At 36.4% G+C, this 19,824-nt stretch overlaps 1 protein-coding gene across 8 annotated transcripts in view; it reads left to right on the forward strand.

Moving 5' to 3' along the window:
- SLC4A10 (solute carrier family 4 member 10) overlaps window positions 1–19,824 on the forward strand; it is a 387,026-nt gene that overhangs the window by 284,440 nt on the left and 82,762 nt on the right. For all 8 annotated transcript variants that reach the window (NM_001266840.1, XM_015110179.3, XM_077956433.1 and 5 more), the window contains 2 exon segments: window positions 12,929–13,075; window positions 17,716–17,816. In NM_001266840.1, the coding sequence (NP_001253769.1) occupies window positions 12,929–13,075; window positions 17,716–17,816 (248 nt within the window).

Consider the following 19,824-nt stretch of genomic DNA (forward strand, 5'->3'; position numbering starts at 1 on the left):
ATATTTTATTATATTTCAGACAAAAAATGTTTCCCCATCTAAGAAATTAGGGCATTATTTTAAGATATCTGTGGGGCATGAGACATGTGATAATGTGAGAGAGGATCCTACTGTGTCATGGAATGTACATGTACATCAGTGTATCTCTCTCCTCTTCATCCTCTACTTCCCCAATTGGGAATCAGCATTTTTCTCAACAGAAAAATGTCAGTTCTAAAGATTTCTTGACTAATCAAGTGAACACAGAACAGGGAAATATCCATGTTCTATAAATTTCAGATTTAGGATGAGAACAGAGAAGGGGCTTCCATCTATTTATTTGATTAGTGAGAGCTACCTAATTTGAGAATAAGCATCAGTCATATAATAAAGACTGAAATTTGAGCATAAGCATCAGTCACCTGATTTAAAAAATACATTTTTTCAATTATTTACCCTTGAAAGTTTTAGAGCATGGCCTTAGGTAATCTTTGTAGATTATAGGATACAGAAGCAGAAACTCAACCAGAAAGCTACTCTAAAAGATAAGAGCTGTTAGTTTTAATAGGACATGGTAATTACAACAGGACATTGATTGAATATCAAAGACTGTTTAAATATTTTTTAAAAAAGAAAACAGATTGTATTGTTCAAAGCCCAGGTAAAGCAAGTATTCTGCTTATCTAATTGCTTTGAAGGCTATGGAATAATTTTACTAGGCCAGGTGTAATGGCTCACAACTGTAATCCCAGCACTTTGGGATCGCCAAGGTGGATGGATCACCTGAAGTCAGGAATTTGAGATCAACCTGGCCAACATGGTGAAACCCCGTCTCTACTAAAAATACAAAAATTAGCTGGGTATGGTGGCGTATGCCTGTAGTCCCAGTTACTTGAGAGGCTGAGAGGGGAGAATCACTTGAACCTGGGAAGTGGAAATGGCAGTGAGCCACGATTGCATCACTGCACTCCAGCCTGGGTGACGAAGCGAGACTCTGTCTCAAAAAAAGAAAGAAAAGAAAAAGGAAAAGAACAATTGTACTCATTAAGAATAGAATTTAATATGTTGATTCATTATTTACTTTGGTTAAAAAAATAGTTTATTGGATTGCATTATCAAACATAAATTCCATGAGAACAGTTACCATTTTAGCATTCAGTATTCACTTTTGTGCCCTGATTTTGCCAGGTGCTCAAATAAATATTCGTTGAGCTAAGTTCTATTTTTTTCCCCTCTCTGTACTTTGAACACTTAGTAGGTAGACTGTCTTCCTTTTGTATTTTTAGATGTATCACAGTGTCTGACCCTCAGTCAGGGTTCAATAAATTTTTAAAACATGAATCAGATACTGAATATTCTAGTCATCATACCAATATTCTATCTTGAATCAAGCCAATAATTTATTTTCTTCATTTCTGTTGAGCTTTACTAGAAATAAATCATATGATTATGCTTACCAACACTGCTACCAATGTGTTGATCCCTTCACATTCTCAAAAATTATTAAGCACCCCAGAGCTTTTGTGTACATAGATATGTTGGTATTTACCATAGGAGAACTTAAAACAGAGAAATTTTTAAAATATGTGTTTATGAATTCATTTAAAAACAGCAATAGGGTAGGTTCAGTGGCCCACACCTGTAATCCCAGCACTTTCAGAACCTAAGGCAAGTGGATCACTTGATGTCACAAGTTTGAGACCAGCCTGGGCAGCATGGTGAAACCCTGTCTCTACAAAAAAAACTCAAAAAAAAATTAGCTGCATATAATCCCAGCTGCTCAGCTATTTGGGAGGCTGAGGTGGGAGGATGGCTTGAGCCAGGGAGGCAGAGGTTGTAGTGAGCTGAGATGGCACCACTGCTCTCCAGCATGGGCAATAGAGCCAGACGTTGTCTCAAAATAAATATATAAATAACAATAGTAAAACCATTACATGTTAGCATAAATAATACATTTTAATGAAAACAAAAACAAACGAAATACTAAGAGAGGCTTGTTTTTCTTTTTCTGGATATTTGAGCTAACAGTTTCCTCTCTCTTCTAGATCTTAAGTGAACCCTGACAGCAAACCTGCAGAACACATAGTAGCTACTTGGAAGAAATACACATGAAATGAGGTCTAGGTTTACCCCATCCTTTAAAAAAAATTCTTTACTACTTAGAACAGCATATACTTTTGAAGCACATACTTTTGAAGAAGTGTTGGTTCAATCTGAATCTTGAGAGTTTTGAAGGAGTAGTCTCTACTTGATTCTGAATATTTTTAGATTCATTCATTTCTTATCATATTGCAGTCTGACTTTGGCACTGCCATTCTACTTGAACTGCTCTCAATAAAATTATCATTGACTAAGAATGTTATTACATGTTCAGTATGACATTATTGAACATCGCTTTCTTTTTTCCCATAAGAACTGCTAAATTTTGTTGTGTGCTTTGTTTTGACACTAAATCTCTGAAATCTTTTTTAATTGAAAGAATTTATTTTTATACAATTTTTAGTGTCATTTAGGATAAAATCAGGAAGAAAAAAATTGTTTGGTTGCTGTCTCAACCCCCAAATCATCATCAATCTTAATTTTTTTCTTTGAATTTTTTAATATACTTTAAGTTCTAGAATACATGTGCAGAACGTGCAGGTTTGTTACATAGTGTTACATAGGTATACACATGCCATGGTGGTTTGCTGCACCCATCAACACGTCATCTACATTAGGTATTTCTCCTAATGCTATCCCTCCCCTAGACTCCCACCCCCGAACAGGCCCCAGTGTGTGATGTTCCCCTTCCTGTGTCTGTGTGTTCTCGTTGTTCAGCTCCCATTTGTAAGTGAGAACATGTGGTGTTTGGTTTTCTTTTCCTTTGTTAGTTTGCTGAGAATGATGGTTTCCACCTTCATCCATGTCCCTGCAAAGGACATGAATTCATTCTTTTTTATGGCTGCATGCTATTCCATGGTGTATATATGCCATATTTTCTTTATTCAGTCTGTCACTGATAAGCATTTGGTTTGGTTCCAAGTCTTTGCTATTGTGAATATTGCTGAAATAAACATACATAGTAGTATGTTTATATCTTTATAGTAGAATGTATCTTTATAGTATAGTATCTTTATAGTAGAATGATTTATAATCATTTTGGTATATACCCAGTAATGGGGTTGCTGGGTCAAATGATATTTCTGGTTCTAGATCCTTGAGGAATCGCCACACTGTCTTTCACAGTGGTTGAACTAATTTACACCCCCACCAACAGTGTAAAAGTGTTCCTATTTCTCCGCATCCTCTCCAGCATCTGTTGTTTCCTGACTTTTTAATGATTGCCATTATAACTGGCATGAGATGGTATCTCATTGTGGTTTTGATTTGCATTTCTCTAATGACCAGTGATGATGAGCTTTTTTTCTTGTTTTTTAGCCACACAAATGTCTTCTTTTGAGAAATTTCTGTTCATATCCTTTGCCCACTTTTTGCTGGGGTTGTTTTCTCTTGTAAATTTGTTGAAGTTCTTTGTAAATTCTGGACATTAGCCCTTTGTCAGATGGATAGATTACAAAAATTTTTTCCCATTCTCTAGGTTGCCTGTTCATTCTGTTGATATTTCTTTTGCTGTGCAGAGTTCTTTAGTGTTATTAGCTCCCATTTGTCAATTTTGGCTTTTGTTGCCATTGCTTTTGGTGTTTTAGTCATGAAGTCTTTGCCCATGCCTGTGTCCTGAATGGTATTGCCTAGATTTTCTTCTAGGGTTTTTATGACTTTCGGTCTTATATTTAAGTCTTTAATTCATTTTGAGTTAATTTTTGTATAAGGTGTAAGGAAGGAGTCCAGTTTCAGTTTTCTGCATATGGCTAGCTAGTTTTCCCATCACCGTTTATTAAATAGGAATCATTCCTCATTTCTTGTGTTTGTCAGGTTTGTCAAAGATCAGATGGTTTTAGATGAGTGGCATGATTTCTGAGGTCTCTATTCTGTTCCATTGGTCTACGTATCAGTTTTGATACAAGTGCCGTGTGGTTTTTCCACATAGTATAGTTTGAAGTCAGGTACTGTGATGCCTCCAGCTTTGTTCTTTTTGCTTAGGATTGTCATGGCTATACGGGCTCTATTTTTGGTTCCATATGAAATTTAAAGTAGTTTTTTCTAAATCTGTGAAGAAAGTCAATGGTAGCTTGATGGGGATAGCATTGAATCTATAAACTACTTTGGGCAATATGGCCATTTTCACGATATTGATTCTTACTATTCATGAGCATGGAATATTTTTCCATTTGTTTGTGTCCTCTCTTATTTCCTCGAGCAGTGGTTTGTAGTTCTCCTTGAAGAGGTCCTTCACATCCCTTGTAAGCTGGATTCCTAGGTATTTTATTCTCTTTGTAGCAATTGTGAATGGGAGTTCACTCATGATTTGGCTCTCTGTCTGTTATTGGTGTATATGAATGTTTGTGATTTTTGCACATTGATTTTTTATCCTGAGACTTTGCTGAAGTTGCTTATCAGCTTAAGGAGATTTTGGACTGAGACTGTGGGGTTTTCTAAATATACAATCATGTCATCTGCGAACAGAGGCAATTTGACTTCCTCTCTTCCTATTTGAATACCCTTTATTTCCTTCTCTTGCCTGATTGCCCCGGCCAGAACTTCCAATACTATGTTGAATAGGAGTGGTAAGAGAGGGCATCCTTGTCTTGTGCCAGTTTTCAAAGGGAATGCTTCCAGCATATTCAGTATGATATTGGCTGTGGGTTTCTCATAAATAACTTATTATTTTGAGATCTGTTCCACCAATACCTAGTTTATTGAGAGTTTTTAGCATGAAAGGGTGTTGGTTTTTATTGAAGGTCTTTTCTGCATCTATTGGATAATCATGTGGTTTTTGTCATTGGTTCAATTTATGTGATGGATTACATTTATTTATTTCTGTGTGTTGAACCAGCCTTGCATCCCAGGGATGAACCAGACTTGATTGTGGTGGATAAGTTTTTTGATGTGCTGCCGGATTTGGTTTGCCAGTATTTTATTGAGGATTTTTGCATCGATGTTCATCAGGGATATTGGCCTGAAATTTTCTTTTTTTTGTTGTGTCTCTGCCACATTTTGGTGTCAAGATGATGCTGGCCTCATGAAATGAGTTAGGGAGGAGTCCCTCTTTTTCTATTGTTTGATATAGTTTCAGAAGGAATAGTACCAGCTCCTCTTTGTACCTCTGGTAGAATTCGGCTATGAATCCATCTGGTCCTGGGCTTTTTCTGGTTGGTAGGCTATTAATTACTACCTCAGTTTCAGAACTTGTTATTGGCCTTTTCCAGGATTCAACTTCTTCCTGCTTTAGTCTTGGGAGGGTGTATGTGTCCAGGAATTTATCCATTTCTTCTAGATTTTCTAGTTTATTTGTGTAGAGGTGTTTATAGTGTTCTCTAATGGTAATTTGTATTTCTGTGGGATCAGTGATGATCCCACATTTTTTATTGTGTCTATTTGATTTTTCTCTCTTTTCTTCTTTATTGTCTGGCTGGCAGTCTATCTATTTTGTTCATCTTTTCAAAAAACCAACTCTTGAAATCATTGATATTTTGAAGGGTTTTTTGTGTCTGTATCTTCTTTAGCTCTGCTCTGATCTTAGTTATTTCTTGTCTTCTGCTAGCTTTTGAATTTGTTTGCTCTTGCTTCTCTAGTTCTTTTAACTGTGATGTTAGGGTGTCAATTTTAGATCTTTCCTGCTTTCTCCTGTGGGCGTTTGGTGCTATAAATTTCCCTCTAAACACTGCTTCTGCTGTGTCCCAGAGATTCTGGTATGTTGTGTCTTTGTTCTCATTGGTTTCAAAGAACTTATTTATTTCTGCCTCAATTTTGCTATTTACCCAGTAGTATTTCAGGAGCCGGTTGTTCAGTTTCCATGTAGTTATGTGGTTTTGAGTGAGTTTCTTAATCCTGAGTTCTAATTTGATTGCACTGTGGTCTGAGAGACTGTTTGTTAGGATTTGTGTTCTTTTGCATTTGCTGAGGAGGGTTTTACTTCCAATTATGTGGTCAATTTTAGAATAAGTGTGATGTAGTGCTAAGAAGAATGTATATTCTGTTGATTTGGGGTGGAGAGTTCTATAGATGTCTATTAGGTCTGCTTGATCCAGAGCTGAGTTCCAGTCCTGAATATTCTTGTTGATTTTCTGTCTCGTTGATCTGTCTAGTATTGAGAGTGGGGTGTTAAAGTCTCCCACTATTATTGTGTGGGAGTCTAAATTACTCTTTGTAGTTCTTTAAGAACTTGCTTTATGAATCTGGGTGCTCCTGTATTGGGTGCATATATATTTAGGATAGTTAGCTCTTCTTGTTGCATTGATCCCTTTACCATTAAGTAATGTCCTTCTTTGTCTTTTTTGATCTTTGTCAGTTTAAAGCCTGTTTTATTGGAGACTAGGATTGCAACCCCTGTTTGTTTTTTGCTTTCCATTTGCTTGGTAAATGTTCCTCCATCCCTTTATTTTGAGCCTGTGTGTGTCTTTGCCCATGAGATGGGTCTCCTGAATACAGAAACTGATGGATCTTGACTCTTTATCCAATTTGCCAGTCTGTGTCCTTTAATTGGGGCATTTAGCCCATTTATATTTAAGGTTAATATTGTTATATGTGAATTTGATCCTGTCATTATGATGCTAGCTGGTTATTTTGCCCATTAATTGATTACCCACAGTTTCTTCATAGTGTCAATGGTCTTTACAATTTGTTGTATTTTTCAGTGGAAGATACCAGTTTTTCCTTTCCATATTTAGGACTTCCTTCAGGAGCTCTTATAAGGCAGGCCTGGTAGTGACAAAATCTCTCAGCATTTGCTTGTCTGTAAAGGATTTTATTTCTCCTTCGCTTATGAACTTAGTTTGGCTGGATATGAAAGTCTGGGCTGAAATTTCTTCTCTTTAAGAATGTTGAATATTGGCCCCCACTCTTTTCTGTCATGTAGGGTTTCTACAGAGAGATCCACTGTTAGTCTGATGGGTTTCCCTTTGTTGTTAACCCGACCTTTCTCTCTGGCTGCCCTTAATATTTTTCCCTTCTTTTCAACCTTGGTGAATCTGATGATTTTGTGTCTTGGGGTTGTTCTTCTCGAGGAGTATCTTTGTAGTGTTCTCTGTATTTCCTGAATTTGAATATTGGCCTGCCTTGCTCAGTTGGGGAAGTTCTCCTGGATAATATCTTGAAGAATGTTTTCCAACTTGGTCCTAGTCTCCCCACCACTTTTAGGTACACCAGTCAAATGTAGGTTTGGTCTTTTCACATGGTCCCATATTCTTAGAGGCATTGTTCTTTCCTTTTCATTATTTTTTCTCTAACCTTGTCTTCATGCTTTATTTTGTTAAATAGATCTTCACTCTCTAATATCCTTTGTTCTGCTTGCTTGATTCAGCTATTGATACTTGTGTATGCTTCACAAAGTTCTTGTGTTGTGGTTTTCAGCTCCATCAGGTCATTTATGTTCTTCTCTAGCTGGTTATTTTAGTTAGCAATTCCTCTAACCTTTCTTCAAGGTTCTTAGCTTCCTTGCCTTGGGTTAGAAAATGCTGCTTTAGCTTGAAGAAGCCTTCAGAAGGCTTCACCTTCTGAAGCCTTCTTCTGTCAATTCATCAAACTCATTCTCCATCCAGTTTTGTTCCCTTGCTGGCAAGGAGTTGTGATCCTTTGGAGGAGAAGAGGCATTCTGGTTTTTGGAATTTTCAGCCTTTTTGCACTGAAAAATGTTCTTTTTTTAATTAAACCAATAGTCTAGTGAAAAGACAGACTAACATATAAAAAGTAAAAATATGGCCTTTGGTGATAAGTGCTGTGAAGAAAATAATCGTGAAAGCAGAAAAGGGAGGTAGAGGTGGGCTGGGGAGAGTTATAAGTTAAAATAAAGTGGTCAGAGAAGATTTTACTGAGGAGATATTTTACAAAGATCCTAAAGGAAGAAAGAGAGCGACCTATGTAGTTACCTGAGGGAAGAGCTTTCCAAGCAAAAGGATAAACAAGGGCAAGGGCTTTGGGACAGCAGTGTGCCTGGAACATCTGGGGAACAAGGAGGACAACATGGCTGGACAGAAGTGAGAAACGGAGGGAGCAGTAGGGGATGAGGTCAGAGAGGTTGTTGGATGGGGGTCAGTCTGTACCGGGTATTTGTAGGTCATCTAAGGACATTGAGTGAGTTGGGAAGCAAACAGAAGATTTTTATTAGAGTTGACATGATTTGTCTTACATTTAACAATGTCGGCTAGGCGCGGTGGCTCATGCCTGTAATCCCACCACTTTGGGAGGCTGAGGTGGGCAGATCACCCAAGGTCGGGAGTTAGAGACCAGCCTGACCAACATGGAGAAACCCCGTCTCTACTAAAAATACAAAATTAGCCGGACGTGGTGGCACATGCCTGCAATCCCAGTTTCTCGGGAGACTGAGACAGGAAAATCACTTGAACCTGTGAGGTGGAGGTTGTGGTGAGTCGAAATTGCACCACTGCACTCCAGCCTGGGCAACAAGAGTGAAACTCCATCCAAAAAAAAGAAGAAAAATTGTCACTTGGCTGCTGTGTTCAGAATAGACCATGGAGGAGCACGGATGAAAGTAGAGAGACCACTTCAGAGGTGATTGCCACAGTGTAGGCAAGCAGTGCTGGTGAGAAAGAAATCAGTGCAATTCCAATCCAAATTCCAACAAGATTTACTGAGGAGCTTGAAAAGCTTATTCTAATATCCGAAAGAACTATTAGAAATATCTGAAAATCCAAGAATAGTAAAAACATTCTTGAAAGAAAATGAAATAAAACCTCATATGCTGGAATTTCTTCCTAATTCCTTGTTGAGAACTTTTCTCCTTAATTTTTCATTCTGGTTTCTTCATCACAAGTTTTTTCCTCCTTCCTATATCATTTCTATCTGTTCACAAGGATGATGTAGAATCTCCTATCTTATAAGAAGAAGCAAATGAAAGGAAGCAAGGAAGAGGAGGAGAGGAATGGAAACGGAGGGAAGAAGGAAAGGCATTTCTTGGTGGTATGAATTTGGACAAGTTAAATAACCTGAACTCTCTCTGCCTCAGTTTCCTCATCCTTAAACCGGGAATGATAATAATTGTACTTATTTCATGTTTTTTTGTGATTAGTATATACTTATTGCCTACTATATATTAGAGATAAGGTGGTAGAAATTAAAGACATGGTCACTGGCCTCATAGAACAACCCTGAAATAATCCTTGACTGCTTTAGTTCTTTCACATCCCAAATCCAATCTATCAGCAAATCTTCCTGGGTTAACTTTCACAATAGATCCAGAATCTTACCACTGCAGTTCTCATTTTCTGCACTGTTACCCCCTGGCTTCCACTGTCATCACTGGGTTCATGTCACCATTATTATTCTATTATTGCAATAGCCTCTTTTTTTTTTCTGCCCTTACCCCACTTCATCCTATTCTCAACACAACAGCTAGAGCAATCCCTCTTCTGCTGAAGACTTTCTAATGGCTTCCTAGCTCATTCAGAGTAAAAGTCTAAGTTCTTATGATGACCTACAAAGTCCTACAAGATGTCCTTCCACCTCCTCCACCTTGCTTCTTAGATGTCATCTGCTACTTTCCCTCTTGCCACTTCTTAAAGCATGCTCCCACCTTGCCTCTTAGACGTCATCTGCTACTTTAAAGCATGCTCCCACCTTGCCTCTTAGACGTCATCTGCTACTTTCCCTCTTGCCGCTTCTCAAAGCATACTCCACACTGGTAATTCTGTCTGCCTGGAAAGCTCTTGTTCCTGATAATGACAGGGCAAGCATCCTTACCTTCTTCAGGTCCTTGCTGAAATGTCTACTCATTAAGACCTTCCTTAATCACCTTATTTAAAATTGCAACAGTCCCCAGTCATACCGTTATTCCCCTTTTCTGCTTCATTTTTCTCCATAACACTTTCCATCGTCTACCAAAATATACACTCATTTATATTGTTTATTTTCCATCTCATCCCTCCCCTTAGAATGTAAGCCCCATGAGGGGGTGAATTTTTCTTGGTTTTGTTCACTGGTCTATCACTAGCACTTAAATAGTTTGATAAATATTTACTGAGTGAACATTCAAAGCTCATGTTTTATCAGAGAAAACAGGCATTGAACAACTAATTATATAATTAATAATTAATTATAATGAATAATTATAATTATAGTGAAAGCTATCAAGAAGGAGATGATGTTAAGATTATTAACAAAGCATATCATCTTGTTTGAGAAGGGGATCAGGGAAGTCAGGGGGTCAACTGAAATCAGACTGTTAGGTTAGCTAGACAAAGAAAAGGTAGAAGAGGAATGTAAAATAATTAGGTTATTGATAAAATTGGTGATAGGGAAACAATAGTAAGTACTATGTATGATTTAAAATTATACAAATTATGGCATCTATACCTTTAGGGAGCTTTAAAATAATAGGAAATCTGTTGTCCTGGATGAATTTGGATATTTGTCTACCTAAAACAGGGTATAGGATCATGTGATCTTTCAAAGCAGTTTTCTAATTAAATGTGATCAAATTAAGAAAGATTTCAAGAGAGTTGTTACTAACAGGAAAATAGTAGAGTTGCTAAACTCTCATTGAGGACTAAGAACTTTTGCAATTCTTAAGTGTTCCAGTTAGGTCTCAGGGCCATGTAACCATCTCTAGAAGAGGCCTGTGGCATGGAAATCTGTATTTTTAATATTTGAAAAATCTCCTTCTCAAAATACAACTAAACCATTAATAGATCTTTGATATTTTTGTATTATCCTAAGCAAAGTCTGTTTATCAGACCAATAATGTTTTGTGAAGTGTTCTTAGTTGGAAAGTCAAGAAAAAGCTTTCTAAAATGATCATTATTACTTAGCAGTTTATATTGAGTATCAAACCAGAAATGGAAATAAATGGTCTGAAAGTAGAATAGAATATTTGAAAGCAGGATTTTCCTGGCAATTTGGGGACATTTGGTCACTGTAATTTAGGCCAGCATAAAGAACACTATAGGAGTCCCTAGTCTCAAATACTTGTATCATTTCATCCCAAGTGAAATTTAAAGTTCCAGAAATATTTACATTATGTTCAGTGTAAATCAATTTTTTCTCTTTATCTTTTATTTTCCACACTTACTATATTAAGTACATAATTCCTGTATATGTTAAGATAAATTAGGTTAGGCTACAGGAATAACCAACTAAAATATTAATGGCTTAAAACAATAAGGGTTTATTTCTATCATGCTAAATGTTCATCAAGATCTAGGAGAGAGACTCTGCTCATATAATCACTTAGGCTCCCTGCACTTATAGAAGCTCTATCTGTACCTGTGTTTTCTCAGTCACTAAACCAGAAAAAAAGCAATGTGATAAATCACACATTGGTACTCATAACTTCCATTCAAAAGTGACATATGTACACCCAAGTAGAATATACCTAATCCAAATATCAAAGAAGGCAAAGAAGTACAATCTTACCACGTGGTCTAGAAGAAAACCTAGAATATCTGTGAACACCCTAAATGACTAACACAGCACATGTGTGTGGAGGGGAGGTGGAGGGAATAAGTATGAAATGTAACTCATACTTTGTGTGGAAATACACTTTCTGTACTGCAAAGATATAATATGTAGTTGGCCCTCTGTATCTTCAGGGTCTGCACTCTTGAACTTAACTAACTGCAAATCAAAAATATTTGAAAAGTCAGGGTACAGTAGCTCACACCTATAATCCCAGCACTTTGGGAGGTCAAGGCGGAGGATGGTTTGGGACCAGGAGTTCAAGACCAGCCCAGGCAACATAGCAAGACCCTGTCTGTACAATAATTTTTTTAAAAAATTAGCCAGGTTTTGTGGTACACACCTGTAGTCCCAGCTACTCAGAAGCTAGGAGCTTAAGCCTAGGAGTTCAAGGCTGCAGTGAGCTATGACTGTGCCACTGCATTCCAGCCTGCATGACAGAGCGAGACCCTGCCTCTAAAAACAAAAATCAAACATATTCCAGGGGGGACAATAAAAAATAACAATGTTACAATAAAAACCATATGCATAAAAATTATATAGTATAACAACTATTTATATACCATATACACTGTGTAGATATTATAATAATCTAGAAATGATTTAAAGTACAGATGCTTCTCAACTTTCAATGGGGGGTTATGTCCCCCTATTGAAAATATCGTAAGTGGAAACTATGTTTTTGACTTACAATGTTTTCAACTTGTGATAGATTTATCCAGACTTAACCCCATTGAAAGTTGAGGAGCCTACTCAATGCATGTCACTTTTGCACCATCATAAAATCAAAAGATTGTAAGAGAAACTATAGAAAGTTGGGGACCCTCTAAATACAGGAGGATATGCATAGGGTATGTGCAAATACTGCTCCATTTTATATAAGGAACTCAAGTATCCATAGATTTTTTGTATCTGCAGGGAATCCTGGAACCAGTCCCCCAAAGATACTGAGGAATGACTATATATCCAGAAAATACTAATTTATAACCTTAGTATTATTTTCAAAATTGAAATAAAATTAACCCTTTAAATTAATTAATTTATGCCAGGTATAAATACTGCTGAAATTTCCAACACATTTTACAAATTTTTATTTCTATTTTTAAGCAACCGCTTCCTCCAGAAACTGATTTTCCCATACATAAATAACTTTTGCCTAATTCTAGTTTAATGAGCTTCCTTTCATCCTCCTTTTTCTTTCCCTTCCTCCTTCCCTCTAGAAATTTCAACATTCATCTGACATCTTAAGAAAAATAGTTACCTATATGGATCCATAAAATAAATTATAATATTTTACATTATAAACTTCTTTAGAGTCAGAGCTGTCTGTTTCTTCAAATTGTTATAATGACATGTGAGATAACTGTGTTGAAAACACTGAACACATTAATATTTTATAATTATTTTTAAACTATAAATAATATTTCTATTTCTTCTAAAGGTATTTCATGATGTGGCTTATAAAGCTAAAGATCGTAATGACTTGGTATCAGGAATTGATGAGTTTCTGGATCAGGTTACTGTTCTCCCTCCTGGAGAATGGGATCCAAGCATCCGAATAGAGCCTCCCAAAAATGTACCTTCCCAGGTATGTATATTTGAAGACATTCTTTGAAATTGAATATTTTTTGTCTTTTAAATGCATGTTTCAAAATAGCATAATCCATCAAGAAGATTCAAATGATTTAAATGATAGGCTCGAAGGCAGAAGGGGCATGAAGTTACAAGATATTTCTTAATACTCTCCAACACACATTACTGAGAAACTTGGCAGTTTGATGACAACCTACTAATCAAACAGTGCCATATACCTGGAAAGATTTTAGCTCCTACTTAACATGTATTATACAAGAGGAAGATTAAAATTGTAATAACAATATAAAATATGGCCTGAGAGAAAGCCCATTACTGTCCTTCTATGTTTTGATACATCACTTTGAAATTGGCAAGCATTAGGAAAATTCAAAGACATGACTTAATCATATTATGTAGAAAACTCCACATTTATTACTGCTAATCACAGTAAATATTGGGAAGATTTTAAAATTGTAATTCTTATATTTGTGTTGCTTTTGTGTGGATGTGTGATATAAAGATTTTTTAAATTTTGCTTATGAACATGTAATGGATATTTTACCCATCATACAATCCAGAAAGATAGAAATATAAAGCATTGCTATTTTCTAGGGTCACTTTTTAAATTGCAGTCATGACTATTAAGAATGATGACCAAATGTTTGTTAAGCTCACTCCTCACACTGCCACCTCTATGCCTACTGAATCTGCCTCCCACAGCCCTCCCAAGTTGTTACGTACTTAGTCTTGCCTTTGGCCTTTGCCCTGCAGAGTTCAGCCTGGTCTGACTCTGCTGCCCTGTTGGAAGCGACAGATGGTCTAATTGACCCAGCTCTGGAATTAGAAATTTTCCTGCTTTGCCAGAGGTGGGCAAATGAGCAGTTGTACCACTCAACCATGAGTACTTAAAAAGGGTATCTCAATTTCACTGTCAGTTTAAAGAAACTCTATGGATACCTCATTTTTATATTTTCATTTTGAAGTCATTTCATAATTATTAAAGACTGTTTCCTTTTCTCAAAACTTAACCATTTTGTGATTCTGTAACTGCTACCACATATTTCAGTTGATCTATTACTAAAATAAAAACAGTTGCCTAATAATTAATTATAGGGGTTATAGATTGTCTCATTCCTGTACTTGTAGAATACATCTTTATACTAATGATATTATAAAAGGCAATATAATGCTTCCTGAATATGTAGAAACTCCTTAATTAATATTATTTGGAGAAATTCAGCAAAATATTAACACATTCAGAATGAGGCTTTAAAATTCACTATAACACCAATTAGCTATTGAAACATTAAAGATGAAGTTAAGTGTTTTTGAAAACAGCTTTGTGAACAATAATGTTTTTGAGGCAAGTTGAGTGACGGGAGGCCAATATTGTTTATGATTTTATGACACCCTTTAAAATCAGAATTAATTATTGGATTCTGGGTATTGAGAGGCAGTCGTAAAAAGAACATCAAATTAAGAATCAGGGCATCTGGGTTCTGCAATTGTCTATATATGTATGACCTTGAACAAATGTTTTAACCTCTCTGTTGATGCTCTATATCAGCACTGTCCAACAGTCTTCTGCAATAATGAAAATATTCTATATCTATGCTGTCTAGTAATTAGGCCACTAGTAAGCATTAGAAATGTTGCTACTGTGACTAAAGAACAGAATTTTTCATTTTAATTACCATAAATGTAAATAGACATATGCAGTTTGTGGTTATCATATTAGACAGCATAGTTCTATACAACAAATTTGAATTTCAGATATGCTTTATGCTTCTTTTCAACATTCATGTTTTAAAAATGCATGTTGTAATTGAATAATAGATAGCATGAGGCTATGTTTTCTATTAGATGGAGTGAAATGAGTTAATATGTATTAAACATTCTGACCTCATACTCATTCAAATATTTTTTTTTTTTTTTTTTTTTTTTTGAGATGGAGTCTTGCTTTGTCGCCCAGGCTGGAGTGCAGTGGCGCCATCTCGGCTCACTGCAAGCTCCACCTCCCGGGTTCATGCCATTCTCCTGCCTCAGCCTCAGAGTAGCTGGGACTACAGGCGCCCACCACCGCGCCTGGCTAAGTTTTTGTATTTTTAGTAGAGAACGGGGTTTCACCGTGTTAGCCAGGATGGTCTTGATCTCCTGACCTCGTGATCTGCCCACTTCAGCCTCCCAAAGTGCTGGGATTACAGGCGTGAGCCACCGCGCCTGGCCCAAATATTTTTACCATTGGGATAATTTCCATCTTTTTTATTCATTTGAAATGTGCAAATCCCAGCATTTTAAATACTTTTTTTCCTTTCAGTTAAGAGAAGATTAACCTGTCACCTCCAGGGATAACTGTGAAAATATTCATTAGAACTTTGTGTCAGTCATTAAAATCACTCCCTTTTGTGTACCCTCAACTTATTTGCTCTTCTCTTATATCATGTACTTGCTTATCAAAACCATAACCCTGTGAGAATTCCAACACTTCACTCTGTACCACATTGATGAAGCTGAAGCGGAAGGAAAACATGTAACTACACTGACTGGTCTCACGTAAATTCATGACCGCATACCTTAAGTGAGCCCTTCGTGTTGCAGGTTCATCATACTACACTTCCCTAGTCCAATCATTCTCACTTGATAACTAATTCACACTTATTCTTCTCTCCTCAAGCCTTCAGCACATCCTTTCTGACCCTCACTCTGATATGCTGATGTGCCTTTTACTTCCCTAAGAAATTTGAAACAATCAAAAAAGAACTCCTATAGATTGCTACCATCATACCTACCCACCGGCCAGCATCTGCATGCACATACTCTGCCTTCCTGTTCATTACTATTGATGAACTAGCCAAAGTCAGCCTTCTACTTGTGCACTAGAAAGAGCCTATCTCTTCACATCTACTCAAGAGCGCAACTCTACCAATTCTCCTCTTTCTCTTCTATATCATCAAATGCTTTTTTCTGTATTTTATCACTTTTATTAGCATACAACATACTATTAAATTTACCAATCTTAAATAAAAGAACTCTCTTGATACCACTACCCAGCCTGCCACTCTTATTCAGTCCCTTTTGCAACAAAATGCCACAGAAGAGTTCTCTACACTACTTGCCTCCAGTTACTCTCCTCTAATTCTCTTTTAACACTCACTCCAAGAGGCTTTTGCCCCTACCACTTCACTAAAATATGTACGCGAACAATGATCTCCACAATGCTAAGTCCCGTGGTCAATTCTCAACCTGCATTTTATCTAACCTATCAATGAACAGCATTTAAGAGTTGATGACTCCCTTTTCCTTAATATACATTCCTTGCTTGGCTCCCAAAACATCACCTTCTGTTAGTTTTGTCATTGTAAAATAGAGTTAATTTATCTAGTCAGTAGTATTCTCCCAGAAGACCACATAATAATACTTGCTTTCTGAGACTTGTGAAAGCTATGAATTGTTTTCCTGGGTGATTGGGAAGTAGGTACTGAGGATAACTCTTAAATCCCTTTATTAATGTATCCTATTTACCTGTAAAGACAGTTCCTTCATCAGTTAACTGATGCTTCTCTTTTATCTTTGAACTTTAGTCTTATTGCGTCCATCTATTTACCTGGGGAAATTGTTAAATATTAAGCAATAAACTTTCTTATATTGTGTATTTTTCAAAACCTTTTTTATATGTTAAACCTGTATCATTCTACCTAGATGTCTCCTGGTAAGTGAGATCAGTTTATGAGTCACTTTTGTTTTTCATGTTTATACTAATTCTATTTTGGAATGGTGGTCAAGTAAAAATCGTAATTTCACCACTTAAGATTTTTCCTATTATCCTTTGAAGTGCTTTTGAACACATTGGTGTGCTCTAAGATCACCATAGGTAGGATTTTAGGTAGAAATTTCTGATTTTTAAAAAAATCATATTCACCAACAAAAGTGGATGGAATAGACCTTTGGGAAAACAATACTTACCTGAATCTCCACTAATTTGTCATTGGTTAAATTAGACGCCTCCTTTTACAATCGTCTTTGACACTCTATGAGTTAAAGAGACCCATATCGTAAACTATTTTCTGGGTAGAAAGATACTAGCTGGAATCACACAGGGAAATATACTTAAAAAATAGTGATGATGGTTACTGTTCTTTGAACAATTAAACTATGCCAGGCATATAACACCACCATACTTAACACCTCCTCACGCCAACCTACCCGCATCCTGATCTCTCTCTTTCCCCTTCCCTTACTTCATTTTTCTTCATAGCTCCCATCTGTACCTGATATCTTAAGGTTATTGTCTCTTTTCACTAACAGGATGCTTTTTCTTGCCCACCTTTGCAGCTCTAGCATTCATTACAATGAATGGCACACACTAGGCACTCAGTATTAGTTGAAAGAATAAATAAGTGTCCATCACCTCATTTAATTCTCTTAGCCACACTATAAGATAGATACTGATGTTACCCCCAGTAAACAGAGGAAGAAACTAACACTTTAAAAGGCTAAATAACTTCCCAGAGGTCAAGCAACAAATAAGTACAGAGCCTAGGTTCTCAGCTATTGTGCATATTGCTTCAAGGAAAATGAACTGTTATTGTTATTTACAATTAACACCTGAAATTAAAATAAAACAAAACACACGAACAAAGAAACTCTCCACAGGAGAAGAGGAAGATTCCTGCTGTACCAAATGGAACAGCAGCTCATGGGGAAGCAGAGCCCCACGGAGGGCATAGTGGACCTGAACTCCAGAGAACTGGAAGGTTAGTGAAAATCACTTCTATGGGACTTCAACGACCAAATGACATACCATTCTTCTCTGTTAGGAATTGCTATTTTGAGATCTAATTTATTTTATACTTTTAATAGCTGCTTTTTGAGGGTGAAAATGCCATTTAGTTTGATTTCTCTGAAGTTGCTAATGATTGTCATTACTGTTAAACTAAAACAGTGGAGACACCCTTCCATTATACTTTACCTAGTCTTTCATTTTGCTGTGCATAAAATGCATTCCCAGATTCTTAGAATGAAAAGGAAAACCGTCAATTGACCCTTCCAAAAGAACCCATTGAAAGCTTCAAGTTCAAGATAGAAATAAAACTAAATACCAACAACTCAGTCTTGTAGGCCCTATCTCATTCAATGCAAGTAGGAGGTATATAATGGTATTTTTTATTTTTACGGCTGTGATTTGAAAGAGCTATATGATTTATTTTCTAATCACACATCTTTGAAGAGATGAAAGCTTCAATTTATTTCTTAAAATGGTGCTTTATGGTTTTTTTTGACAGCTTGTCTCTCTCTAAGCAATGTGTGAGCAGAAAATCAGAAACCCTTGGGTGGGTCTCTCTTTAGGGAATATGTGTATAGCCTCCATTGTAATTAAAGGCAGATGCAAAGACTTTGCAGGATTGGTGCTCCCCTCCCCTCAAGGCCATTTTCTGTACTGCTTGCAATGTGTCCTCTAAGCTGACTTTCCAGTTCCTGAGCACTCTGCATTTTAATTCTGTGTTCTTTCCATTTATCTATGTGTTGTCTCTGAAGAAATGTCCTTTAATGTCTTCCTCAGGCTTGATACCTAATTTGAGATGGTTCAAACAATTTTTTCCTTTTCCCTTCACTGGAACCTTTGTTACTCATTCTGTTTGCTTTCATACTTTTGAATGCTGTCTTTTTATTTTTGTTGGTATTTTTTTCTCTTTCTCAGGTGTAACATGCCACATAGCTTAGATTTTTTTCGAAGTTCACTTTTCCTTACTGCTTCCTAAATCCTCCCAGGTCACCAATATCCGGTATCTTCGCTTCTCCAGAGTTCTTCCACAGATTCTGTTGCTGACATGACTTGAAGTATCCATTACTCATCTGCTCTCCTGGAGTTGCTGGTGTACATCTGGGCTGCTCTTGCACTGTTCTCTGTAATGAACTCCCACTTCCGGATTTAGATTTTTACTGCTAAAAGCACATTTATACACAGTACTATAACAACTATTCAGACTAATGTATGCTCTAATAAGTAATTGATTAGAATCAATGGTCTAATATAAAGTGCTATCAAAACTATAAATATTAATTACTAATTAATAGCTCATAACCACCTCAAATTCTTTTTGGGATTAGGTGGGATATAAATCATAAATGAATGCCTAAATAGACTGGTAGAGTAAATCTGTTTTGAATTGTGACTTTGATAAGTTAACAAATTATTCAGAAATGATCCCCAAAATAAAAAAATGTATATGTGTATGTTTTACTAAACATGGGTAGAGAAGCCTAAGGTGATCTTTATGTGTACAAATATTTCACAGGTTCTCTGCAAGCTTCTCTGAGTTTCAAATGTCCTTTTATTCAATTGAAGTTTCATTCTTCTCAACCCTCTCCTACTCCATAGCTCTCTGATGGAACCAATCATAGGAAAATATAGTGATCTTATACCTGCGTGATAGTAGAATAGTTATTATTATGTAACGATTACAGATAAATCAGATCAGAGAAATTACATGGTAAAATATTTTAATTATTCATAATATGTACATCTTTTATTTCAAATTCTAACCAGAATTTTTTTCTAAAAAGAACAATCCTTTCTGAAGTGATTCTAGGACTGCCAAATGAATATTCCTATATATAAAATAAATAAGAAAAATGTAACAGTTTTGTGTGATCCAAGTATACTCAGCACGCTGGCAGTTTATTGGAGCATAAGTTTTTTTCACCATTAACATTAACCTTCACGTAGGAACTTACTCATAGTCTAATTCATTTTGCTATCAC

This window comes from Macaca mulatta, chromosome 12 (assembly GCF_049350105.2).
Source record: "Macaca mulatta isolate MMU2019108-1 chromosome 12, T2T-MMU8v2.0, whole genome shotgun sequence".
Classification (NCBI taxonomy): Eukaryota; Metazoa; Chordata; class Mammalia; order Primates; family Cercopithecidae; genus Macaca; species Macaca mulatta.